General features: G+C 36.0%; 2 protein-coding genes across 3 annotated transcripts in view; both read right to left on the reverse strand.

Annotated features, from left to right (window-relative positions):
• Positions 1-188: 188 nt before the first annotated feature.
• The window catches only part of LOC136820430 (nephrocystin-3-like), a 90,597-nt gene continuing 63,729 nt past the window's right edge, over positions 189-27,056 (reverse strand). Inside the window, exons 23-29 of one of the 2 annotated variants that reach the window (XM_067076614.1) lie at positions 9,760-9,888; positions 8,701-8,752; positions 5,007-5,075; positions 4,684-4,715; positions 2,672-2,765; positions 2,148-2,273; positions 189-1,082 (exon numbers count right to left, since the gene is read on the reverse strand). In XM_067076614.1, coding sequence (XP_066932715.1) covers positions 999-1,082; positions 2,148-2,273; positions 2,672-2,765; positions 4,684-4,715; positions 5,007-5,075; positions 8,701-8,752; positions 9,760-9,888 — 586 coding nt within the window. In that variant the 3' untranslated portion in view covers positions 189-998. The remainder of the gene's footprint in view (positions 1,083-2,147; positions 2,274-2,671; positions 2,766-4,683; positions 4,716-5,006; positions 5,076-8,700; positions 8,753-9,759; positions 9,889-27,056) is intronic. The other variant, XM_067076620.1, reaches the window with a different exon arrangement.
• On the reverse strand, positions 11,685-14,769 carry LOC136820615 (uncharacterized). The gene is made up of 3 exons (XM_067076813.1): positions 14,140-14,769; positions 12,903-13,841; positions 11,685-12,604 (listed from the first exon to the last, which is right to left on the reverse strand). Exons 1-3 carry the CDS (start codon positions 14,767-14,769, stop codon positions 11,801-11,803), a joined length of 2,373 nt encoding a protein of 790 aa, XP_066932914.1. The 3' UTR covers positions 11,685-11,800.

Raw genomic sequence — 27,056 nt, forward strand, 5'->3', positions numbered from 1 at the left:
TAATTTTGATTTGTGACGGATAATCTTGATTTTTGACGGATAAAATCGATCCGTGACGATAATTTTGATTTGTGACGTAAAATCTCCATTTGTGATAGATAATTTTTACTCCTGACGTTTAATTTCGAACTACGACCATAATTTTGATTTGCAACTCTTAGTCTTGATTTGTGACGATCGATCGAAAAATTAACCATCGCTTCTTAAATCAATAAATGATATTTAGATCCAACATCAATGGACAACAGAGAGTGATCAACAGTTACTCACGAGCATCTGAATATCCACACAAAAACAAGTGCTTCTTCCTCTCGCAGAAATAACATCATTTCATTGGCATATACTTCCAGCACAAATGGGAATTCACGTTTTCTCCATAACCAAAAGTGTACCATCAATTCTTTACTGGCAACGCAACGCAAATTCCATCCAATCTATTTATTCCCGTTCACAATTTAAAGCTCATCACCACAATCATCATAATCATTCGACCACGGTCGAGATGACGGATTCCACCCTGCAGCGTCAAGAATTTGCAGTCACGCATGGCAGTTCCCAGGTCACTATAATGAAGTCCCTGTTAACTGCATCAGTGAAAGTTAACTTTCTCCATCTTTGAACCTGACGCTTGGGCTTCCAGAGTAAGAGAGAGGAGATGACTTCTGTGAACGCATGAAGGCAATGACCAGCAAGCTTGAACATGTCCAGCTTTTAAGATGGAGATGAGATGAGCACAAAGCGAACCATAGATGGTGTTTATAGAGGTGGGTAATCGTGTCAAGAAAGATTTTTAACTCTTCATAGAAGAAGTGTGTACTTTCCGTCGAGTTCTTTTTCAAGCTTCTGAAGTTTAAGGAACTGGATTGGATCAGGAAGCATTCTCCCATAGTCGAGAGACAGCAGTTCTGTATACCTCCTACCTTGGCTGCCAATATTATTTCAACAACCTCGTCACTTTTTATCTCAATTTATAAGCCCTTTAACACTCTTTTTTATCCTTACTGTTTGGGTAAAAGATCTTCAACGATTCGATTCGGATTGGCAGATACGTTGTGATAATGTGCAGCTAAATCACCTTGCCGCTATAAATAAGAGGAAAAATTGTTCTTTTTAAAGGTAGTCTTTATTTTTAAGTGGATAGCCTATTAATTTATGATGTGTAAAGTCTGGGCCACTTGAAAGATGAATGTGAACACTGATCTTAATATACCCTAGACCAAGCTGTATTGATCAGAGTTTTTAGGAAATTGGTACCCTAACGGTAGCTTTACTCGACGTTGACCAATTCATAACTCATTGAAATCTTTCTTGTAATAAGTGAAAGTAGTAGTTGGGTAGTCCTACCTTGGGGTACCATTTAAAAAAGAATTCTGATCAAAGATTTTGCTTTGCCCGAGAAACTGTGCCCCGGGCAAATTGACCGACGGGTATGTGCATCAGTTAAGAGTATGTTTTTCAAGATAGCACAAATGTACTATAAGGGTGGATTTTTGAGCAAATCAAGGAGAAAATTCTTATTTTTTTGGGACAAGCTGGAGTTTTTACAAGCTCTCGTTTGATTTGGTTGGTCGTTAACCTGTAATAAAACAATTTTGTTACTTTTTCTAAAGAACGCATCATCTCTATTACTTCAAATAGCCAATTAGTGAAGTCTCTTGTAAAAACTCCAGTCCATCGCATTTTTTTGGCTCTAAAAGAGTTTAAAATTTGATAAAAATGCACTGTAAGGGTATGAATTTCACCGATTTTTTACTGGACTGTAAGGGTGCGATTCAAAAAGCCAATTTTCTTGCCGCAAATACTGTTTGTTGGTAGACCAACTGCTCCTTCCCGGGGTATATGAATATAAAAAGGTTAGTAGTTTGGACCCTAAACATAAAAACTAAAAATTAAAAAAAGCAGTGTGTCCCGAAAAAAGTAGACAAATTCTCATATAAAGTAAAATCCTCATAATTTCTTTGCTTTTTCTGACCAATCTTGCTCCACATCCGTGTCAACTCAATGTGGAAAAGCTTGCGAATTAAAATTGATGAGTAAGCAAACAATATTACTCTTACTTAGAAACAAAACCTTTAAGATGATGAATTTTGAGGATTTTATTTTATATAGAAATGTGTCCGCTCTTTTTGGGACACACTGTATCGTACCTGTTCAGAGAATAAATGAGCCAAATTACCCAAAACTTCCGATACATGAACATCTTGAAATCCCAATTGGTTTATGTAAACGTTCATGGCTTGTTCGTAGAGCTCTATAGCTTCCTCGAATTTGTTCTAAAACGAGAATGAAGAAGAAAAAATACTATCTAATCCCGAGATTAGTTCTCGTGAGAAATGGATGTAAATTTAAGAGCTTCGAAACATAGTAAAACAAAATGCCGAAATACTAGCGGTAAGTAAGACTTCAGACATCATAGAAGTTATTTAGGACATTCGGCGCGTCAACAAAGCATTTCCTTGACGAAAAGGCTTTCATTCAATGACCATAAACAAACAAAGTAAGTTCGTCTATTCGAATCACTAGAAGACAAGGTGACAACGAAGGTTCACATAATAAGAGATCAATTCTACAAAAAAAAGCTTTGAAGAAAAGGACGTTAAACGCCGACAGTCGTCGCAACGATGATCGGGTTAGAGGTACAATAACAAGTGCAAATAGCTGTGTAAATTACCATTTTACTGAGGTGAACAGCCAATTCATTGATAACATGTGCCACTCGTGTATCATCCACTCCGTAATATCTTTCAATCGCTTTCATGTGTGATCTACAAGCAAGATTTTAAATAAATAAAATATTTTTTTTTTATCTTAAATAATAAGATTTTCTATTATTTTAAAGAGAATCGCGTCTTGAGTTTTCTAAGTGTATCTTCTGGGCAGTCAGGCTTAAAATGCCCCTTGACTCACATCCTTCGACATTGCAATTGTACCCCCAGATTAGCAATTTTTTTAATTTTTAGTTGAAGAACCGGAATTTTATCCTAATGGATAAGATTGAAAAAGATAAACAAGAGGTCGAAGGGACATAGCAACTGACGGATATTTGTTCGCAATGTGTGCACTTCTTAATGATTTATACAAGAGGCCATTTCTTCGAAAATGAACTTGAATTGGCAAAGCACTTCTTAATGGTTGATACAAAAGGCTGTTTCTTCCAAAATGAACTTGAATTGACAAAGCACTTCTTAATGGTTGATACAAAAGGCTGTTTCTTCCAAAATGAACTTGAATTGGCAAAGCACTTCTTAATGATTGATACAAAAGGCTGTTTCTTCCAAAATGAACTTGAATTGGCAAAGCACTTCTTAATGGTTGATACAAGAGGCTGTTTCTTCCAAAATGAACTTGAATTGGCAAAGCACTTCTTAATGATTGATACAAAAGGCTGTTTCTTCCAAAATGAACTTGAATTGGCAAAGCACTTCTTAATGATTGATATAAGAGGCCGTTTCTTCCAAAATGAACTTGAATTGGCAAAGCACTTCTTAATGGTTGATACAAGAGGCTGTTTCTTCCAAAATGAACTTGAATTGGCAAAGCACTTCTTAATGATTGATACAAAAGGCTGTTTCTTCCAAAATGAACTTGAATTGGCAAAGCACTTCTTAATGATTGATATAAGAGGCTGTTTCTTCCAAAATGAACTTGAATTTGCAAAGCACTTCTTAATGATTGATACAAAAGGCTGTTTCTTCCAAAATGAACTTGAATTTGCAAAGCACTTCTTAATGATTGATACAAGAGGCCGTTTCTTCCAAAATGAACTTGAATTGACAAAGCACTTCTTAATGATTGATACAAGAGGCCGTTTCTTCCAAAATGAACTTGAATTGACAAAGCACTTCTTAATGATTGATACAAGAGGCCGTTTCTTCCAAAATGAACTTGAATTGACAAAGTACTTCTTAATGGTTGATACAAGAGGCTGTTTCTTCCAAAATGAACTTGAATTGACAAAGCACTTCTTAATGATTGATACAAGAGGCCGTTTCTTCCAAAATGAACTTGAATTGACAAAGCACTTCTTAATGGTTGTTATAAGAGGCTGTTTCTTCCAAAATGAACTTGAATTTGCAAAGCACTTCTTAATGGTTGATACAAAAGGCTGTTTCTTCCAGAATGAACTTGAATTGGCAAAACGCTTCTTAATGGTTGATACAAGACGCTGCTTCTTCCAGAATGAACTTGAATTGACAAAGCACTTCTTACTGATTGTTACAAGGCGCCGTTTCTTACAAAATGAACTTGAATTTGCAAAGCACTTCTTAATGGTTGATACAAGACGCCGCTTCTTCTAAAATGAACTTGAATTGGCAAAGCACTTCTTACTGATTGATACAAGACGCCGCTTCTTCTAAAATGAACTTGAATTGGCAAAGTGCTTCTTACTGATTGTTACAAGGCGCCGTTTCATCCAAAATGAACTTGAATTAACAAAGCGCTACATCTTCAAAAATGGATATACAGTACAGGGAACGGGGTCGATTGCTACAAGACACCGCTTCTTACAAAATAAACTTGAATTGGCAAAGCGCTTTTTAGTGATTGTTACAAGGCGCCGTTTCCTCCAAAATGAACTTGAATGAACAAAGCGCTACATCTTCAAAAACGGATATACAGTACAGGGAAATGTAAATGAAAGGCCAGATGCTAGGAAGACCAAAAATGGAAAATACACTTTACCTGTGAAGTCTTTCCAAACTGTCCATTCGTTTCTATATATATGAAAGAAAACACTTTGAAGTTAAACAAGCTGGCAGACAACATTGTTTCAACGTTCATCTAACGTTATATGGACCACGTTACTTATACGAGGACTAGGAATTAACTGTTAATCCTGGAAAGGTTTTCTTAATTGTCTCATCGTGTTTTTCGAGATGCTTTTTTCTGAGCCTGATTCAAAACAAAAAATTACAATGACAAATATAGTCAAAATGATTTTACAACAAAATATTTTACTGTCGACATAAATTTACTTTCACAAAACCATTAATTATAGTTTTTACCTGTGATCGGTAGAGTTTCACCAAACTATTAATTACAGTTGCGAGATTTGGATCCTCCAAAAGGTTGAGCTGAAGGTTAAAGGTGATAAAAAAATTAAGCGTTTATTTAATTTCATACATTTACTATAATAGAGCCTTACCACCCCCCCCCCCAGCGAACCTTCAATTCACACAATAACGCAAATTTGGTTAAACCTTTCAGCCCTTCCTACGGCCAGAGGGGGGAGGGGGCTGAAGTCATGTTCGGTCTAATTCCCTCAAAGACCCAAACTATCTATATCACTGATCATGACCGAAACCGAAAAACTTTTGCTTGAAATTTTAAACAATTGGTTGTTCTCGTTTTCCCTTTAGCGTTTATTAGGTAAAAAATTTAGCGTTTATTATGGTAGACTTCGAAAATGCCTTAAAAATGACTAAGGAGCGACGTCAAAGGCCTCAGAACCTCATCAGCCTATTTCAAAGGATTCGTGCATTTGTTACATATTTTTTTCTATTTAATTTAAATTGGAAAAGTGCACAAATATGTTCAGATTTCCCTTCGAGAAACACGTTGAAAAAATTGATTTTCTGTCATCAATTAACTTGAGAATTCAAGAACTCTTTTCCATTGCTGTTGCTCTTTTGTAAAACGTAAAATCTCAATTCGCAAAAAGTGTCTAAATGGGCAACTTGAGAGGATGTGTTTAAGGGTTCCAACTCTCCCGCAACGACAATCATCTTGGTTAACTAGCGGTATCACTCCAGTTCCAAAAAAGGGTGATTTGACCTTGGTTTTCGGAAGGGAAGAAGTACTCTTACACAGATTTTAGCCATCAGGCGTATTTAAAACTTAACAAAGATGCTTTTATTTGCTTTGTTGACTTTAAAAAAGCCTTTGATTCCATATCTCGTGTAAAAATGTTGGAATTTCTTAAATTCTACGGCATTCCAGAGAAACTCATTTCAGCCATCAGGGCACTTTATGTCTCCACCAAAGCAAAGGTCATTACAGCCGACGGAGACACTGATATTTTTGACATTTATGCTGGAGTTCTACAAGGTGACACCTTAGCTCCCTTTCTTTTTATCATTGTTTTAAATTATGTTTTAAGAATTTCTGTTGACTTATCTAATGAGAAGGGAATCAATATCAAAGCTCCCCTGCGAATGCGTAATCGCAGCCTTTTTCTGACCGATCTTGACTTTTCTGACGATCTTGACTTTTCTGACGATCTTGCCTTAGCTTCTGAGACTATTCAAGGCCCCCCCCCAGCGGTTTGCGTGATTGCGTGAATGGGCATTTTCTGTTGCGTGAATGCGTGAAGATTAAAAAAAATTTGCGTGAATGCGTGAATTGAAAAAACTTGCGTGAACGTGAAAATGTACTTTTTGATTGCGTGAATGCGTGAATCTGGGCTATTTTGTGCGTGAATACGTGAATTTCCCTTTTTTCCACCGACTATGTGCAGTTTGCCCGATTTTCCAATGTTTCCCCGATTTTTCCCAAGAAATTTTCCGATTTCTGAACAATCGGGTTATTGCGTGAAACTTGAGGAAAATTTGCGTGAATGCGTGAATTTCGAAAAAAAATTGCGTGATTGCGTGAATTGAGGGTCCGCTGGGGGGGCCTCATTCAAAATCTTGAAGGTCTTCTTCACTCACTTGAAACTTCGGCCAGTCAAGTCGGTCTTTATTGCAATGCTGGAAAAACTAAACTTATCAGCTCCTCAGGAAATGTTCTCCCTTTAACTTCCAAGAATGGTGTCAATATCAAACTTGTGAAGGATTTCAAATATCTTAGCTTTCATATTAACAGCTCTGAAAACGATTTTAGAATTAGGCAAGGTGTCGATTAGAAAGCTTGTAATAAATTAAAGAAGATATGGCACTCTAATTTATCTAACGCTCTCAAACTTCAAACTTTTAAAAGTCTTGTCGAGCCAATTCTTTTATATGGCTCGGAGACTTTGACCATGACAAAAACCATGCTAAAGAGCCTTGATGGCTGTTATACAAACCTTGATTGGCGCAACCACCCAACCCTTCAAGAGATCTATCATGGACTTCCAAGAATTTCCCCTGTTTTGACGAGCAGGCTCTTTTTTGGGTCACTGTTTCGTGCGAAAAACGAAATCGTGTCAGAAAGTTTACTTTGGTGTCCTGCAGGCCCTAGGCGCTCGAGAAAGTGCACATTTCTTGATATTTTTTGAAACGGGAAACAGGGCTAGAGATTAAGGAAAAGGGTACTTCAATAGCTGATCGAGAACTGTGGAGGGAGGGCTATTGTTTATTTCCGACCTAGATCGAAGGATGATGATGAGCGGAAAACTATACATATAAAAACTCTAAAAAAGCAAGAAAGATAGCTGCTGAAATAATGATACGATTTTGATTTTAGGAAATAAAGGAGAAAAAAGATAACATTGCATTGCAATCTTTAACCACAATTAAGGGCTCTGACCATAATCGTAAAATTGATTTTAGTATCTGAACATGAAAGTTATATTTTAGATTCTTTAACACTTTTAACAAAGAATTGCCTTTATAAATTCCTTTTTAATCAAATCCCTTAAGAGTAATTAAGAACTTAATTGCAAAAATGACGTTATGAACTTTAAAAAGACGTTAATAATATGTTGCATCACCTTCTTTTATAAAAAGTGCTAAGTTTTAATGGGTAATTAACCTTTTTGTTTCGAAGTTTTTTCTAACTGTCCGCAAAGAATTGAACTATTTTAAATTTTGCGGAAAATTTTTCTAAAAAAATATGTCAAAAGTTATGACTGTTTTTTTGAGCGAAATCCAGATGAAAAATTGATGAAAAACCACTATTTTCAAGATTTCGAGACGAAGAAGTATTTACAAAAATGTTCCGCAAAAATTTTTATTATTCAGTAAAAGATACACCATCTACTGCGAAAAAATTTTCAAAATGTTTTTTCTTCGCCGAAACTAAGCTCTTCAAAGTTGAAATACTCTTCCTCGCTAAAGTCTTCATTTTCTTCTTCATCAAAATTTTTCAATGCAATTTTTGAATTTTCAGATTCAAGAATAGTTTGTCTAATTGAAAATGTATAACATGCCATAGTTTTGTTGGTTACATCAGTCAGAAAACACATTTTAAACACGGCAATTATGAAAAATTCACTATGGTCAGAGCCCTTAAGTAAATTGCTTAGAAGAATTATATTTTAGATCTTTATTAGCCATTGTGGCTAGACATTCGAGAGTGACTTTGAAAGACTGTGAAAGTTTTGAAAGTGATAGGGAGCCGCTTTTGCATAAACACACTATAAACAGAATAGGTTAAAGAGCATCTAAATAAGAATTCTTCAAAATGAAAAGTTTTATTTGGGAATAAGAAGGTTGATTTTAACTCATCCAGCTCCAATGTTTCTGTATAGAATATTATATGTTAGCGTCTCAAAGTTTGTCTAGTGGTAGGAAATCTACATCAGGTGCAAAAAGACGATGGTTCAACGAGGAGGCTTTGTTGAGCTTTGTTAGGTTTTCGAAAACTTTTTACAAAACGTTGCACACGTTTTATCGTATTAATATATAGATGAGATTCCAAGAGAAATTATATCAAAGATTTATCTTTTCAAGCAAGGTATTAATTTTAATGATATACTTTCAAGAGAAATTATACCAAAAACTTATCTTTTCAAGCAAGGTATCAATTTTAACCATTTATACAAATGAAACTAGTTACCGTGAAATAGATGTTGAGCGCTCTCTCCAGCATTGCTTCAGCTTTGTCATTTCTAAGAGAAGAAAGAAAAAGTGGACAATCGCTAATTCGAACTTTTAAGATTTGGATTTTTCTATTCATGATATGCACCACTGGAGAGTCTTCTAAGAAATTTTCCACCCAATACGTCACTTAAACAATAGAAAAAGTGACGTTTTGGGTGGAACAAAAACAGGAAAGTTGAATAATTTCGTGAAGTCATTGTAGTGGTGCATATCATGATATGCACAATTGTAATTTCTTTCACGGACCTAACATCTGATTGGTTGCAAGTGACGTATTGACTGATTTTACGTCACTTACCAACAATCAGCTGTTGGGTCCGTGATATAATGTCAGAAGACATTTTAATAGTGCATATATCATGAATAACTCGATTTAATTCTCAGTTCCCGTCTTGGAGAAACTAATTTTTAAAATACTATAATTTGAATCTCTCTTTCACTTCAAAATGCCCAGGGCACGTTGGCCTGCTGGGTAGCTGGAGTAGTTTGGCCTTTTGGTGGTCTGATGAGAAAGGAGTTCCAAATTTCTGTGAACACTGGCTTGGTAAAAGTAGCGGAGTAGTACGAATCTCAATACTTAGTTTTTATCAATTAAAGCAGTTTAATTTGGTACACTTTTTAGACTTTAAGCAAATTAAGGAACACACTTATTAGATGAAATAATTTATCAATTTCATCCTGTAATAAGGACAGTACAATTTCAGTCATAAAAGGGCAAAATAAATAAAAAAACATTCAATTTAAACCAAGCTTTATTTGCACTTAGTGATGTCATAATGTGAACCAGGTGTAATGATACTGATTCCAGCAAGGAGCTGCTTTTTATTTGGCAAAAGAATTAAAAACGTCATTTAATCTTTGCTACTGTCCCATCCACGGTAGTGGACGAAACTTAATGTGCACCAAATATTGATGAGAGTTTCATATGTGAACCAGGTGTAAAGCCACTAATATTAAAAAGGGACCTGGTTTCTATTTTACAGAAGAATCAATATCTTCATTTATCTTTACTTACTGGCCCATGGTAGTGTAAACGAAGCTTAATTTGCACTGAATGTCAATAACCGCTTGATAATTCTGCATATCCCCATTGTTATCTTTCGTCAAATATCTGAGTGCTTGCTGGAGGACTTCAGCTGCTTCCCTGTGATAAAAGAAAACATATAAGAAGGCTGTTCACTTTAGTGACTGAGTGTGCGACTATACGTTTTTTATACTATAACTATAAGCTTCAATGGCCAAAAGACTATTAAGAACATTTTAAGGCTTTGCGGACTCTAAAACACCCGACTTCTTAGGAAAATGGACCGAAATGCTAAAAGAATGGTGAAAATAAGAACATGTTAAAAACATTTTAGGCTTAAAACTTAAAAAGTTAAGAACATTCGAAGAATTCGAAAAATTTGAATATTCTTACAAAAAAAAGTAACCAGTGACTCGAAGGCTCCTTGTTCCAATATGATTTCTTTGAAAAGTAAACCCAGCTGGCACATAATGTTGTTTCAACGTTTATCTAATGTTCATAACGTCCATATAACGTTAGATGAACGTTAAAACAACGTTGTGTGCCAGCTGGGAAAGAAATTTTGAAAGTTTTCATTCAGTGGAATCAAAAAACTGACTCCTTATGAAAATGTTAGAGGAATCTATTGTACACACATTGAGCCAACAATAGGAAAAAAAGATAACAATTTTAAATTCGAAATGATTTATGTAAATTTCTTAAAAATATGGATTTAAAATCGGATTATAAAATCAAAATATTATTACTAAAAATAATTGGTAATCTAGCCTACGTTGCAAAATATAACGGTAGGAACAAACTGTTTATATAAAATGTACATAATACATAATATTATAACGTAACAATTATGCTACTATCATATTACACCTATATTATTGTATTATATGAATAATAGAAAATTAAAGTATAAAAGGTAAGGGGCAGGATTCATTATGGGACAAATCATTAACATTAAAAGTATCGACAATTTCAAAACTGAAAATCATCTTTAGAATCGCTTTATCTAAGACCAATACACGATGAACTATGTCGTGTGAATTTTCACTATGCTGTTGTATAGCTCTGTCTTCATTTGGAAAGATGCAAAGAGTTTAAAGGCCGGTCTCCATTTAAGCGCGCTTCGATCGCACCTTTTAGCTTCAATCTTTTTTGCTTCAAAAAACGATTACGTCATAAAAAATCTAGCGCGCGCTTTAAAAAAAAATTGAACACATTTCAACTACTTTCAACCGTTACGTCAGATCGCGCCAATGGAATAGACCTTGTGGGAGTTTTTTGTTTTTTCAAAAAAGCAATGCATTGTGGGATTGTTAAGAGTGTATTACAATAGAAATCTCTCAGGAATTCATCGAGGGAATTCTATTGTAATACACTTGAAACAATCCCACAATTCAAAGAGTGCGCGCGCAAGAGAAAACCAGCCTCAAAGCAATAGACAAATAGTAATAGGTAAAAAAACAGACTATACTGTACAAAGTAAAAAGCAAAAATGTGCTAACTTATTTTATTCATTTGGTGGTTTCTTCACGTGCTTTCTTCAAAAGAGATTTTGATTTCCTTCTATTTTGATGAAATCTACCGGTACATCAAAACATTCGAGAAAAAAACGAACGGTTATATTAAAATGATAAAAATTATTTTGATAATTTTTTGTTGTGTATCGTGTGCAAAAAAATATCATTTGAAGGGCATAAATAATTTTTTGTTGTGTATCCCCAGCTGGCACACGACGTTGTTTCAACGTTCATCTAACGTTATATGGATGTTGTGAACGTTAGATGAACGTTTAAACGACGTTGTGTGCCAGCTGGGTCGTGTGCAAAAAGATATCATTTGAAGGGCATAAACCTGAATTAAGTGTAAACCAGGCTCTAGAATATTTTTCGGACCAAGTTTTAGCTGAAAGTCATCTTTTAAAAGAACAAAATATCCTGGAAAACAAAAGTTGGTGGCACACATACAAACCACAGCTATCATTAAGTTACAAATTAATTCTTAGTTATGACGAAAGATGCTTTAATATTCTATTGTATCAGATCACTCTCTTTCGTTTTGAAGGAATTTCACTGACTTCGTCTTCTGATGAGGCTTCTTTGTCACTTTCGTTATCCGATGAAGCTTCTTCGTCGCTTTCATCACGAACAACAATGATGAGATTGGCGGTACAACGCATGTAGAAATTACATGGGTGCAAATCAACACGTCCGGGAACGGAATCGTAGCAGATGATGTTGGGCCACTCAAATCCATTAATCAGTTCATAGTCAGTTAGAGTTACAACTAAAACATTTCCATCCATGAGGTGTTGATAAGGACTTTCCCCTTCTTTAAAATCGTTATCCTTGTCGTCACCATAAAATTTGTATTTGATGTTCATCTTTTGTAATTTCACTTCTGTTTCATCATCACGGAATGATGGATAAAAGATTAAGACACCGTCATTTGTTCTTTGACGCATCTTCTTTATCGCTTCTTCAAATGTTTTAGCGCGAAATGGGGGACAGCCGTTGGGAAAAATAGGCGGTGGAAATTTCAAACCTTCTCTGTATTGAGAAAAATTGCTTCCATCTTGGTGTAAAGCTTCCTCTACTATAGCCTTCGGGTTGCGGAAGTTAGTTGAAAGCTCGTATTTTTTGAAATCATTATACGTTTGGATTCCTTCTCTTGCATTGAGTAAGGAAAGATGACCGTTTGCGTTAGACGCAATCCAAATGATGTCGAGCTGACCTTTGACAGTTTGTAATGCATTTCGCCAATATGAAACATCACATTCGTCCACGAATAATACTGTAATGTGTTTCTTTCGAATTAAATCGGTCAAGTTGTTAAGCCCATTCTAATAGAGACGAAAAATAATTAAGTGAAAAATTAAGACTTGATGAAATCAGAATTTTAAGTTTTCTTCATCTGGTCTATATGAAAGTTGAGTGGGTGATAAACAGATTCATTATTTTCTTGCTAACATAACGGAATGTTGATGAATCCAAAGGTTTATATTTCGGGAGAAAAGCGAAAAACAACAAAACTTGAATCAATCAATCACCAACCATGATTTTGTATCACTTTTACATAAAATACACTTCAACACGTGTTTATTAATCCAGCAACCTTACCACAAGGAAGAAGTAACTTACCCTATCGTCAAATGTTGATTGATAAACAATCACTCCGTGTTGTTCTTCCAACTCTTTCTTCAATCTCCAAGTTAATAAAGTTTCTTTATCATGAAAGTAGGTATTCAACACTACGTACATTATCTTGTCTTTGTATTTATTCATTCCACTTAACTGTTTGGCTTTCTGCTGTAGCAAGAAAGACTTGTCACAGCCCCAGCCCCCGAAGAACAGCACTTTATTGAAACGAGGATTGTTTGCTCTCATGATGGGGAGTTGTTTCTTACTGTAGAATAAAATGTTGTCGGTTGTACATACGGTATCAAAAGCTTCGATAATGTAATTCACCCAATTTGTTGTTGTGATGGGTGCAGTCTTGGAAGAGTGGAGAGCGAAAATGACGATTCGTAAAACATCCTTAAGTTGATTGACTGGGGGAACGTAGGGGATGAAGGTTGGTACAATAGGGTATTTTGTGAAGATGTTTGTAAGCCAGCCTTTAAAATCAGTGTCCAGATTGATGAAATGTCGAGTGGCATAAAGTTCAGTATCGTTCTCAACGCAAACAGCTGGATAAAAAGTCCAACCTGATCCGAGTTGATCACTCAACCTTTCTTCAATCAACTCGTGATATCTGTCGAGTTGTTCAAACGCTCTTGTCGAGGCGAGTGTCCGTTTAATTTCTATACCGATGATCAATTTTCTGGACCAAGAGAAAAGAAGAACGTCAAATTCTTGTTGCATTCGGTTGCTCACGTTAGTACGAAAGTCAAGAGAATTCAGAATAACTGTGTCTTGGAGCACTTCCTCATCTTTGAGGGAATAAAGGTGGTCAAAAACGGAATGCTCTGCTTTTTCACCGACTTCGGAAGGTTGGAATTCGAAATACCATCTCATGATGGGATCCTTTGGTGGATTTTGTTTGACCAGCTTTTCGATTCCTTTCTTACAGTTCTTAACCTGAAAAATCATGAGAGAATAAGCAAAGTGAAATCTCGATAAGTATTTCATACTCTGACTCAAAAAGTAAATCCAGAAAATTTCTCAATATTTTCGTTCGCGAAATTTAATCCAATTAAAGTAAGTAACAGTTGTTGTACGGTACAGACTACGAAAATGAGACGATTCCAAATTATGACGTAAACGAGACCACATCCAAGTATTGTCTTCTCTGTAGCATATACTTGAAATTAAAAATTAGCTAATTAGCTAGTTAATCATTTAAATATAAAAATATATACACACGTGAGAAACGTACCTTTAAAGCTTCTTTGAGTTGAGATACTTGCATCGTTGTCAGCTTTTGGATGCAAGCTTGTTTGAAGGTTTGGTTGTCAGATGTTGATGCAGGAAGTTGCACTTGGTCCGTTCCCAACTCTTCGCTCAGTAAATGCATAATTTTGATATTGCGAATCCATTCTTCGAATTCTGTGGTCTTGATTTCGTCACCAGAATTTTTGTGTTGGAGATCGTGGAAGGATTGCAGCTCCTTGGTAAACCAATGGTTAGGGTTGTTTAACTTCAAATTATCCAATGATTTCTGTATCGAAGATTTTTTGACGTCTTCGAAATCGAGCATGTGCACCGATGAATTCGTTTTCGCATATTGGTCGGATTCGAACAGAGGTGGAATAAAAATGGCTTCGTGGAGGGCAGAGTCGAAAAGTGCTGAATCAGCGTACTCACGTTCAAGAAGCTGATCAGCGGCTTTGATTGGGTCGTTGAAAAATCGTCCATTGCCTAAATTGAACTTTTTGTTTTGTTCGTTCAATACTTTTTGTGGACTTTTTTTGATCTGTTGATAAAGTGATTTTTGTGTACTGCAATTCGTTGGATCAATCGACATGGGTTTTAAAGCAAATATCTCTTGTTGAAAACGTGATGCCATTTTGTTAAATATCTCTTCGAGTATTCTTTCCAATAATCAAAAACTATGATTAGTTTCTCGTTTTCTGTCTTTAGTAATTGGCGATACTGTTTTTGATAGAGTGTTTTTTGATTGACTCATGACTTGTATTAATTAAGTTCTATATCTTAAAGTATTATGAAGGAGTTATAATACCTACTATTATAACAACCTTATTGAACAATGGGTTGTGTTTTGACGAAAAAGGATTCATAGTTTGAATAAGATAGAAGGATAAAGATTCATTCAAAGTCATTACTTTAATTAAAATGACGTCTAATGAGGCGTTACCATGGAAATATATGGTAGCTTATCAACAATCAAATAAGAGTAGTTAAATCAGCTTCCGGTCTATTTATCTACTTTAATTTAAAGAAGATATCTCTTCTTATGCTAATTTGAGAAATAAGAGCTATACAGTATATGACTAGGTCACAGTGTGGATCTAAACCACACTGAAACGACCGCCTTCCATCACGCATCACGCTTGCGAAAGAGCGCGCGCACATTATTAACGGTAACGCCTACATGTCATCTCCAGTATATTTTAGATTATTCATTGAAAACAGATTACAATATAGTCATTTTTCATGTCTCGATTATTCAATTCCGAATAAAAGACATTCAGGGGAAAAAAAGAGAAACACCTGGGTAATCTAGTTAAAAAAAACGAAAGTAAATGGCAGACAAAGTAATGAGCCAAGGCAAAACGAGATTAGCGTACCACTATGAAAGAAACCGCCTCCGGCGGTCGATAAGTTAAGATCTTATCCATTCTATTTATGTTTATAGTTTCTCCTCTTTTCTGTCTTTAGTAACTGACGATCTCGGAGGGGGGGTACTAGGTTTGCGAGGTGACGGGTATGTCCGAGCCGAAAATCGAAAATCGATCCTTTGAGAGACAAAATTTTGGTGATTTTGGGACCCTTTGAGAGACTTTTTCCTAAATTTTGGTCCATTTTTTCCAAATTTTGGTTTGATTTTCACCAAATTTTGGTCAAAATTCTTGGAAATCGTGACCCTCTGAGAGAGAAGTTTTTGATTTTTGTGATTTTGGGACCCTTTCAGAGACTAACATTTGAATTTGTACCCCTTTGAGAGACTTTTGAGGAATGAGAAAAGGTACCCTTATGGCTCGCACATACCCGGCACCCATTTTGCCTAAGTACCCCCCCCCCGGGCTGACGATACGTTTTTTTCTGATCGAAGGTTTTTTTGATTAGCTTAAATGAACTAGTACTAGTATTGATTTCTATATCTTATAGCATTATTGATGGAGTTATAATACCTACTATTATAATATTCTCATTGAACAATGGGTTGTGTTTTGACTTTTACAAGAAAGGTTTAATATAAAATAGAAGGATAAAAAGGCATTCAAACTCATTACTTTAATTAAAATGACGTCTAATGAGGTGTTACCATGGAAATATATGGTAGCTTATCAAAAATCAAATAAATAGCTATATACAAGTAGACAAATTAGCCCTCTGTTTTTTTAGCTATAATAATTTAAATAGGATAAAACACAATAAACCTATAACAGCTTCTTGCCGTTGAGTACATTTTATTAAATCAACAAAACATCTTTGTCTCCTCAACTCGAACAAGTTTTCTCGTCCCTTCAGTTAACAATACCGAGTTTATGTATCGGAGGATATCGAGGGCGACGGTAAGTGAAATGATGCAAAACAAAGTCGATAGTTGGTGTACGGCTCTATATCGCCTTTGCTCACTTAAACAGACGACGGTATCTTGGTGTTTTTACCGTCGTCAAGCAAAGTGGACGGTGGTTTTGGAGACATGTCAACTTTGCTTTATACCACCCCCTCCATTTATCTCGAATACATAAACTCGCTAATGCCTTATAAACCTTAGTCTAGAACTTTAAAATTTTAACAAATTTGTGTTTCCCGCGCGTATTTAAGTAAAGTAAGTAAAGTAAACTCATACACACTACAAAACCATGTGCAGTAATTTTGAACATAGAATTATTGCATAAAAAGTTATCCATGATATGCACCATTGCAATGTCTTCTGGCATTACATCACAGACCCAAACGCTGATTGCTTGTAAGTGACGGGAAAATCAGTCATGTGGAAGATATACTTTCTTGAGGCTCAGGCCTTTGATGCAAGAACTTTAAAGGAAAAATAATTATATAGCTGAAATCAAAAGCTTTCAAAGTACCTCTCTGCCAAAGATGAAGTTTCTATCACCGGAGGATAAAAAGTAATTTTTTTCATCTTCACATTTTCTAAAATTCTTCAATTTATTTTTGTTTGAAATTAAAATACTCTGAATCATCTTTTCAACGGTATATAATATATCCTGAATGAAGCATTTTTTGAAAAGTTACAAGTAAAACAAAGATCAGTGCACACTAAACTTCTTAAGTGCCAATGTCGAGTATATGGACATAGGCGATATAGGAAGGCGAACCCCTACTGTAATGCCCAGTTTGAGTTAGAAATCATAATCTTTTGGTCCAACTCGTAGGAGGGCCTGATTTTTAATTCATTTTTTTGTCGGACCTCCAAGCCCATCTATTCGAGCTTTGGCATACTTCAAGCCACCCATAAGGTGCACCGAGAAGTCTTGGCCTTACCACCTCTTTTGACTTGAATTTTTTCTAATGGCTCTTTTATGTTTCTGTCGGACGTACACCAATGATTTTTATTGTCCAAATTTGAGGTTTCCTACCCTCAAAATGGACCTTTTGCTATTAGTTGGACAAACATATATAATCCACTTTTATATTGTGTTTATAATTGGTATCTTCGTAATTCTCATAATGATTGACTATGTATGTGTATACAAGAAGAGCATGATGAACAATTGAGGATAAGCTGTATTTATAGGCAATTAGCCTGAGGCACATTGGCATTTTGAATTAAGAGTAAATCCACTTTAACGAAGATGTTAGTAATTAAACAATTCTGTGTGACGTTTCTTTGTGTGGTGTTACGTCAGGAACAGCGCTGTTGACTACTGCCTGCTTGTTGAAGTTTCACGAGGAAGCTGACACGGATTTATTCATACTGAGTGTGAGAGTTACATTGAGTCCAAAGACGTATAGGATTACGGGGTGTGGAATATTTACCTTATTGTATTAAAGCCTCACTGGCCCAAGGCATGCGTGTTAGATTACATCTAATGTAATGATATGCTATATGCGGTTGGATTATGAGAAAATAGAAGGGAAAGAATAGTAGGGAAAAAAGAAATAGAAAGTTCCGACTTCAAAATTCAGTTTTATGGACAATCGAATCATGCTCGATGGTGGGCATTATTATCAATAATCTTTTTGTGTGAAAAAATATATATCAGGAAAAAGTCCAATGAAAATCTACAAAAACGGCGATTTCCGGCATTTTCTCTAAGATTGGACTCAACCATGTTTTGGGCATTGCTAATACATTAAATAGAAAATCGGAAAAAACTAATGATGAAATCTCGAGAAAATGTCCAAAAACGGTTTTCAGGCATATTTGCGGGATTTTCGGCCGGAAAAATTTTTTCGATAATCGGGCAGCGTCACATTTTGGACATCACTACTTTGCACCTTTGTTCCAAAAAAAAAAAAAACTAATGAGCCAATCTTGAGAAAAGCTGGTAACAGACGGACGGACGGACAAACGAACGGACAAAAGGTTAATTTAAAGGACCTCCCAGGTAGGTCCAAAACAGTTTCTGATGAGATGAAAAAATTTTTCTCATTACCACGCGGTTGCATAAGCCCTGGGAAGAGGATTGTAGTTAAAATACCTGCCCAGGTCTGCATCATACACATCCCGTATTATTATTAATTATTTTGAAATTTGAGATTTGATGGGTTTATAAATCTAATGAATTGATGTTGAGAGAAATGAATTCCCGGTGAGTGTAAGCCCGGGGGTACCTAGGCAAGTGAAGGGTACGAGTACGTGTTACCCTTAAGGATGTTATTTTAGAACCTAGCAGTCCCTGTAAGTGTCAAAATAAAAATAAAAATAAAAATTTTAAATGTTAGTCACATTAAAGGTCGGAGAATTTTCAAAGATCAAAATTTCTCCCAACCAGGGTAAAATAGCCCCTTCACAAAATGTCCCCTTGTTTCTTCCTTTTTAGTCCTGTTAATATCCGAACGTCGAACGTTGGGTGGCGCACTTACCCGTCAGCTCGCAACCCTGGTACCCCAAGGATGTATCAGCTGTCAAAAAGGCCAAAAAACGACGAATTAATTTAATCCTAACTTCGTCTGTACTTTCCAATCAAATAGAGGCCCTCTTAAAAGCTGCCCTCATTTAAGCTAGATATCTTAATTGTACTTATTCTTATCTTTTTAAGCCTTTTGGGATGACTTTCCAGCACAGCTGGTTCACCAAATAGGTGGTCAAATAGGTCAGTTTGGGCGATATCTGAACATAAATCAATAAATAATAAAGTGTACTTCAGGAGTGTTTAGTGTGATATTTTTATTGTATTATATTGTTTTGGGTCATCGAGACTAATCGAGGCCTATTTAGTGCTTTTGTTAATTTTGTTTACCACAGTCCTCTAAAGAAAGTCATTGAGACAACACGTAAAATATTTCATGGTCCACACGTGCCGCATATTAAAAAGAGAAGAAAAAAGTTAAAGTGTGTGAGTGTTGAGAAAAAAAATTGTAAGAAAGAAGAGAAACATAAAAATTAAAAAGTCGAAACAAGAAAATACATAATAAAAGTTGAAAAATGGTTGATGTTGAGAAACTTGGCAAGAAGCGCAACGCTCTCACATCATATGTTAACAAGTTGATTTTGGAGTGCGAAGAATGGAACAAGGATGCTAAAAGTAACAAAAACGCTCTTGAAACCACTTGTAAAGTTTTAAATAAAAAGTTACAAATTATCATTGAGATTACGGATAACATCGTGGATGAATTAGACGATGAAGAGCAAATGGGAATACAATATGAGAAGTGTTCCAAAGTTGAGCGTCGAGTTGAGTCGTTGATTTTAGCCGTCAAAAGTGAATTGTCAAAAGAGAACCCAAAAATTGCTGTTAGTGATAGTAGTGTCACAAGTACCCGAGAGAAACAGCGGAAAGCTGATATTCGTCTACCCAAATTGAGTTTGAAACCCTACGATGGAGATCCGTTGAAATGGAAAACATTTTTCGATACATTTGATTGTGCCGTTCATCAGAGAGATGATATGACCAACGTCGAAAAAATGACATACCTCACCAGTTTACTTGAAGGAGAAGCGGAATCTTGCATCCAAGGTATAACATTATCTAACGAAAATTACGATATTGCGCTCAAAATGTTAAAAGAAAGGTTCGGTGACGAACAGATAATTATTAGTGCGCATATGAATAAATTGTTAAACTTAGAAACAACATCAAACTTTATCGATATCAAAGAACTGAGAATGCTTTACAACAACATCGAAATTCAAATTAGAAATCTTCGTGGAATCGGACTGGAGGAGAAACGTTACGGCCCTATGCTCGCACCAGTTATTATGTCGAAATTGCCACAAGAAATAAAATTGTTGTTGACTAGAAAGTTCGGAAAGGATGTATGGGCAATCGATAAGTTACTCGAAGCCTTACAACAAGAAGTCGAAGCTCGAGAAAAGGTCCTTCTTACAGAGAATGAAGGTGTCGAAAATTACGAAAACCTAATGAGTACCGGTCGTCCTACAGACAGCAAAAGAAGACAACCGTTCCGTACCTTTCCATGCGTTTACTGTGGAAACGCTTCACACAAAGCCTATCAATGTTCCAAGATATCGAAACCAGAAAGTCGAAAGGATTTTCTCATCAAACAGAAACGATGTTTCAAGTGCTTGAAAATAGGACATGATAGTAAAAGTTGTAGATCGATGCGCAGTTGTTATCATTGTCGAAAAAATCATCATAGCAGTATTTGTAAAACCTTCAAGAAAGAGGAAGATACGCCAGAAGATACTCAGTCGAATTTAGCAAGCAGTTCGTGTACCGTTTTGCTACAAACAGCCAAAGCCAAAATCGAAAATGTCGAGAAAAATCGTTCGTCCGAAAGTAGAATTTTCTTTGACCCTGGTAGTCAGTTGAGTTATGTTACACCCACATTGAGTCGAAAGCTGAATCTAAAGCAAATTGGAAAAAAGGAACTTTGTATCCAATCGTTCGGAAACAACAAAACCGTCAAAACCTTACCCTTGGTCGAATTTAACGTGAAAACTTCGAAAGGACAGGTTCCTGTGCAAGCCTACGTATCCGAAATCAGTCAACCCGTTTCGAGACAGAACACAGTCGAATGTCAAAAACGTTTTGAACATTTGAAAGGTTTAAAACTGGCAGATCCAAATCATGAAAAAGCCATCGATATTGATATTTTGATTGGCTCAAACTTTTATTGGGATTTTATACACACTGAAGGTGCTGTTACTGGCAAGTCTGGCCAGCCCATTGCTTTGAGTTCGTCGTTGGGATACGTTTTGAGTGGTCCTGCTGATTTAAAAGAAAAGATTTCGTCCGGAATTTTTTTCTCACATGTTTTGAAAGCCGTCATTAGTGAAAATGATCGATTATCTGAAACCGTTGATAAGTTCTGGGACTTGGAGAGTCTTGGAATAAAATGTGAAAACTTTGATACCGAAAAACGTGAATTTGTGAAGGAGTTTGAGAACTCATTAAAATTTAACGAGAAAGAGAAAATGTATGAAGCAACATATCCAGTCAAAGAGGAGAATTGGTCGCTAGGAGACAATTATGAACTGTGTAGAAAAAGACTTCAATGTTTATCAAAAAGCTTCGAAAACAATCAACAATTATTGAAAGATTATCAAAAGATTTTCAATGAACAGTTAACAAAAGGTGTTATCGAAAAAGCGCCAAATGATCAAGAGGTTGGAAAAACACATTACATTCCGCACCACGCTGTTATCAAACCAGAAAAATCAACAACAAAGGTACGCATTGTTTATGACGCGAGTGCAAAGGCAAATAACAATGAGTTATTTTCTTTGAATGAATGTTTAGAGGCGGGTCCTCCATTGAATACAGATCTCTTTGAAATTTTGTTACGTTTTCGAACAGACAAAGTCGCCATTGTCGGTGATATTGAAAAGGCTTTTCTACACATTAAACTAAACAACGAACAGAGAGACCTTACTAGATTTTTATGGTTCAAAAATTCAGACAAAATTGATTTTAAAAACTTTGAAGCAAACGAAATTGTTGAGTACCGGATGTGCAGAGTTTTGTTTGGGATAAACGCATCGCCCTTCGTTTTGAATGCCACCCTACAACATCATATCAGAACAGCAAACGACGCAGAGTTCGAGAACAACCTTATCAAATCGCTACATGTGGATGATTTGACAACAAGCAAACGAACTGTTGCTGAAGCTGAAGAGTTTGTCGAGAAAACGAAAGAGCATTTATCGAAAGCATCGTTTAACCTGAGAAAATTCCAATCCAACTCGAAGGAACTTGAATCCAAACTCCAATCGAAATACGGAGAAACCGAAAACCCTACTGTGATGGGTAAACGAAAGTCCTTGGTGTTACATGGGACAAAGAATCTGACGAACTTTGTTTCCAACTCAAAAGCTTAGCGAGTTTGAAACCGACGAAACGCAATGTGTTGAGAGCATTGGCGTCCATTTATGATCCGTTAGGACTGATAAACCCTATCGTGTTAACGTTGAAATTGTATTTTCAGAAATTGTGTCTAAGTAAAATTGATTGGGACACGCCCATCGACGGTGATTTGCTTTGTGAATGGCAAAATTTGGTGAAAGACTTTGAGTATACACAAGAGATCAGAGTCGAAAGAGCTTATTCGAGTGTTAAACAAAATGTCAAGGAAATTCAGTTACATGGCTTCTCAGATGCTTCTGACGACGCACATGGTTGCTGTATCTACACACGAATCGTATCAAAGGATGGTGATATCAAGACAAGCCTCGTCACATCAAAGTCACACGTGAATCCAATCAAGACGAAATCAAAAACCAAACCTGATGACCAGAAGTTGACGACACCCAGAATGGAGTTGGTAGCTATACTTATTGTATCACGTCTCATGAATGTTGTTAAGAGACACTTAGAAATGAACTTTGAATTTGAAAAATTTACTGTATGGACTGACAGTAGTGTTGCTTACTGTTGGGTCAAGAACATTGAAACTTCGAGAAAACAAGACAGATATATTAAGAATATTTCTGATGAGATTAGACGAAATTTTGAATCTCTCTCGATTGAACTGAAATTAGTTGCTACAAAGCAAAATCCTTCGGACATTGCGTCCCGGGGGTCTAAGCCAGCACGTCTAGCTGGTTGTAAATTATGGTTTTATGGTCCTGAGTTTCTAATTATGCCTGAATCTCAGTGGCCTCGTTTGAAAGTCGGTGACAAATTTTCTGAGGTCCCTGATCCTCTAACTATACCTGAGAAGACGGGAACAAACCTCAAACCTTTTAGTGATGGTGTCAACAAGGGTCCTAATCTTCTAAATATACCTGAGGAGAAGGATACCCTTTCATTCAATATTAGTGATGGGACTGAGTGGATAACTATACCTGAAGCTCAGTCCAACCTTGGTGAAATTATTGACGTTCAAAGATTTCGGTCTTTTGAACAATTGTTACGTGTTACTGGGTATGTCTTCAAATTTGTGGAGAACATACGTTGTTGGAAAAATAAAAACAACAAACAAATAAATAAGAAACAAATAAACAAACAGAATATTTTGAATGCTGATGATTTGCTATCAGCCAAGAAGAAATGGTTATTGGATGCCCAAAGAGGTATTCCAGACGAAATGAAGAAAAATCTTTTCCTTGGAGGGGAAGTGTACAGATGGAAGGGAAGATTGAACAATGCTCCAATTCCCTTTGACGCAAAGCATCCAATATGGTTACCTACGAACAGTCCACTTGTTGATTTGTTGATCAAGCAAGCCCACGACAAGGTAATGCATAATGGCCAACGTGAAACTTTGAACGAACTACGATCCCAATTTCAAATTCCAAGATTGCGTCAACGCGTCCGTCATTTTATCTACAAATGTACGATTTGCAAGAAACATGGTGGTAAAGCTTATCGTTATCCAGAATCTTACGATTTACCAAAGTCTAGACTACAAGTTGGTGCCGCTTTCCAGAACATTGGAATCGATTATTGCGGTCCATATTTGGTGTATAATGTATTCGACAAAACGAAAGAAAAGTTCAAGGTATGGATTTCATTGATCACATGTCAAGCCAGTCGGGCTGTATATTTAGACATTGCTACAGACTACAGTGGAGAGTCGTGCATTGAAGTATTAAGGAGATTTATGAATCGCAGAGGAATCCCAGAAGAAATCTTTTCAGACAAAGGTTCAACGTTCACTGCAGAAAACGTACAAAACTTTGTTACAAATTGTCAAATTCGATGGAAGTTTAGCCTCGAGAAAGCACCTTGGTTTAATGGGTTTACAGAGAGACTTGTGAAATCCGTGAAAACGTGTTTGAATAAAGCTTTGAACAACAAAACGCTGAAGTACGATGAATTCCTTTCGTTATTGATTGAAATTGAACGAACAATCAACAACCGTCCTTTAACCTTCATCTATGACGAATTGACAGAAGAACCTCTCACCCCGAATCATTTATTATACGGTAAACGTCTCGGACGTAACACAAATACAACAAACGACAACAGTGACAGTTTTGAGTTGTCAGAAAACACGAAGCAAGCAATTGAACACTTTTGGAAACGTTGGAAAACAGAATACTTACTCGAGTTGAGAGAAACACACAAGAAACTTGCACGAAAGAACTCAAGCGAAATGATCAACGAGAATGATATCGTTTTAATCAATGAGGAAAATGTTAAACGTAATGATTGGAGGAAAGGTAGAGTGAGTAAATTGTTACGAGGAAGAGATGGTAAAGTTCGCGGAGCCGAACTCGTCGTTGTAAACAAATACGGTAACGGAATTCTCCGAAGACCTATCAATAAACTATTTCCGTTTGAGTATCATCACTCACGATTAAGTGATGACAAGAACAATCAAGAAGTGAAAATCAAATTCATCGACGAACGTGACCTCCCCTCGTGCGTGGGAGTGTGATATTTTTATTGTAATATATTGTTTTGGGTCATCGAGACTAATCGAGGCCTATTTAGTGCTTTTGTTAATTTTGTTTATCACAGTCCTCTAAAGAAAGTCATTGAGACAACACGTAAAATATTTCATTTAGGATATCAATTTATGGGCAATTTTTTAGACAATTGTGAATTTTGACATGTATTGAATTTCGACTCCTTCATTATCGTTCGGCTAGTTCATTTATCATGAATTTTTTTATCATTAATTTTGACACCTAATGATGACAAGGATGTTTACGAGTTTTTGTCAAATGACCCCTACAGTAGTATATCCATAGTATAAGAAAGCAGCGGCTGGAATGATGATGCTATTGTTCTTGTCGTAAATGGATGTTGTATCTGTTTTTCCGTGGTTTATAAGAACGAAATCGAAGCTAACAAAATCCTTAACCTTAAAAGTGTTTATAATATTCCATTGAAAACCTTAAAAGTGTTTATAATATTCCATTGAAGAACAATTACTTTTCAAGTCTCAAATTTTTCTCACTGCCCTCTCTGATTAGCTTGTTTGAAGTATACATTTATAAACTCCAAATAAACCAGCCGAGGCTGGAAGGTCAGCCAATAGAGCTTAGCTAGATAGCTTTAATAAGTGGGTTAACAGATGTAAGAGATGTACTGAAACAGAGTAGACTAAAAATGTTGAATACACGCTTTTTCTTTTATAAGAATAACTTCTATAAGAATATCAGGGTGAGATTTCGGGTTTAAAACAATAGGCCTATTGTTTAGAACAATAGAAAAATAAAAATAATGCTTACCCTCAACCAAAGTACACTATTCTTATAAAAAAAAAGCGTGTAATGTACAAAATGTGAAACATTTGATAACAAGCCTGAGAGCTCCTTCACACCTCCCCCCCCCCACGAGAAACTCAAAGTATACTTCTCTTTAGCATTGTAGCACTGTTTTTATGACATCAAACAATTAAGCTATAGTTCATTACTATAAAATAAAAGAGAAACATGGTGTAATTAAACTTTTTGTTAATTTCATTCCAGTCAGTTATGATACATTTTTTCTGTTCGATGTAGACAATATCCATATCTGACCAAAGTGTTATACTAGAAATAAATAAGAAAATTGCCAAAACGTCAGAAACTGTACTTTTTGTTTTACTTGATAAAACTCCAATTTCAACTAACAAGCTACAAACTTTAAGTCACAAAGCGCAAACTCCAGAAAAACACAATTTGCATCAAAAACTTTACAAAACGTAGTTCATATTTATAACATTTCAACAGGAACTGTATTTTGGTAGACTTGGTCAAATTACAGAAACCATTTATCAGTTGTCTGCAAGGGCAATGGGGTACGTAAATACTGACTGTTATTCAGTCAAAGCCAAAATTTGGCAAGGTCAGAAAAACATAATTTGCATCCAGTCTGCGTAAATAAATTTTGTAGTTTAGTCGCAAATGATAATCGAAAGCAAAACTTAAAATTCATAACTATGCGGGGAAGCTCATTTTTCCCCCGTTTTGCTTTAAACTCCCTTTTGATTGGTCTATGAATTTGGGCGATCGCCTTACCGCCTTAGCGGAATAAACACACGACCATAATAAATAAATTCAACAAGGCAGCGAAGTAGCAATTAATTTCAACTGGGAGTCCTCTCTTCTGTGCCAAGCACTGGCAGTGTTTTTTAAACTTTAAAACAATGTTAAATGAAGACCAGATGGATCTGTTGTTGTGTAACTTGGCGATATAATTCATTAAATTCTAGAAACCATTTTCATAACTTTCTGCAGTCCGCTTTCTGCAAGTCTGATAAGAGATATGTATAAACTGTTATCGCCATTCATTCCATTCCATTATTCGGTCAAAACGTGCGCCAAAGTTAGGAAAGGTTAGAAAAACACAATCTGCGTCCGGAACTGCATGAAAAATAGTTTGATCAATTTCAACAAGAACTGTATATATTAATATTAATATAATTGATCAAATTCCAAAGACCATTTGTCATAATTTTGCAAGTCCAATAATAGGAGATGTGATGTCATCATTTGGTTCCCGTCATCTGACCGACCCTGATTTACGGTCAGCAGGTAGAGTTGGAGAGTCGGAAAGCTTTTCCGCTGCTTTGCTGGATTTCCACTGTCGACCTCTGCACGCTCTGTGTTTACAAGTTTTCAAATCGAAGTAGCGAGCCACA

The sequence above is a fragment of the Clytia hemisphaerica genome, unplaced genomic scaffold (genome assembly GCF_902728285.1).
Source record: "Clytia hemisphaerica strain Z4C2 unplaced genomic scaffold, Clytia hemisphaerica genome assembly, whole genome shotgun sequence".
Taxonomy (NCBI): domain Eukaryota; kingdom Metazoa; phylum Cnidaria; class Hydrozoa; order Leptothecata; family Clytiidae; genus Clytia; species Clytia hemisphaerica.

Bases quoted from the DNA above. Each gene is read 5' to 3' on its own strand.
- LOC136820615 (XM_067076813.1), bottom strand. From the start codon at position 14,769: ATGGCATCACGTTTTCAACAAGAGATATTTGCTTTAAAACCCATGTCG. The intron at 13,842-14,139 runs GTACGTTTCTCA...ATGATTTTTCAG, and splicing joins AACTCAAAGAAGCTTTAAAG to GTTAAGAACTGTAAGAAAGG. The intron at 12,605-12,902 runs GTAAGTTACTTC...CGTCTCTATTAG, and splicing joins AATCAACATTTGACGATAGG to AATGGGCTTAACAACTTGAC.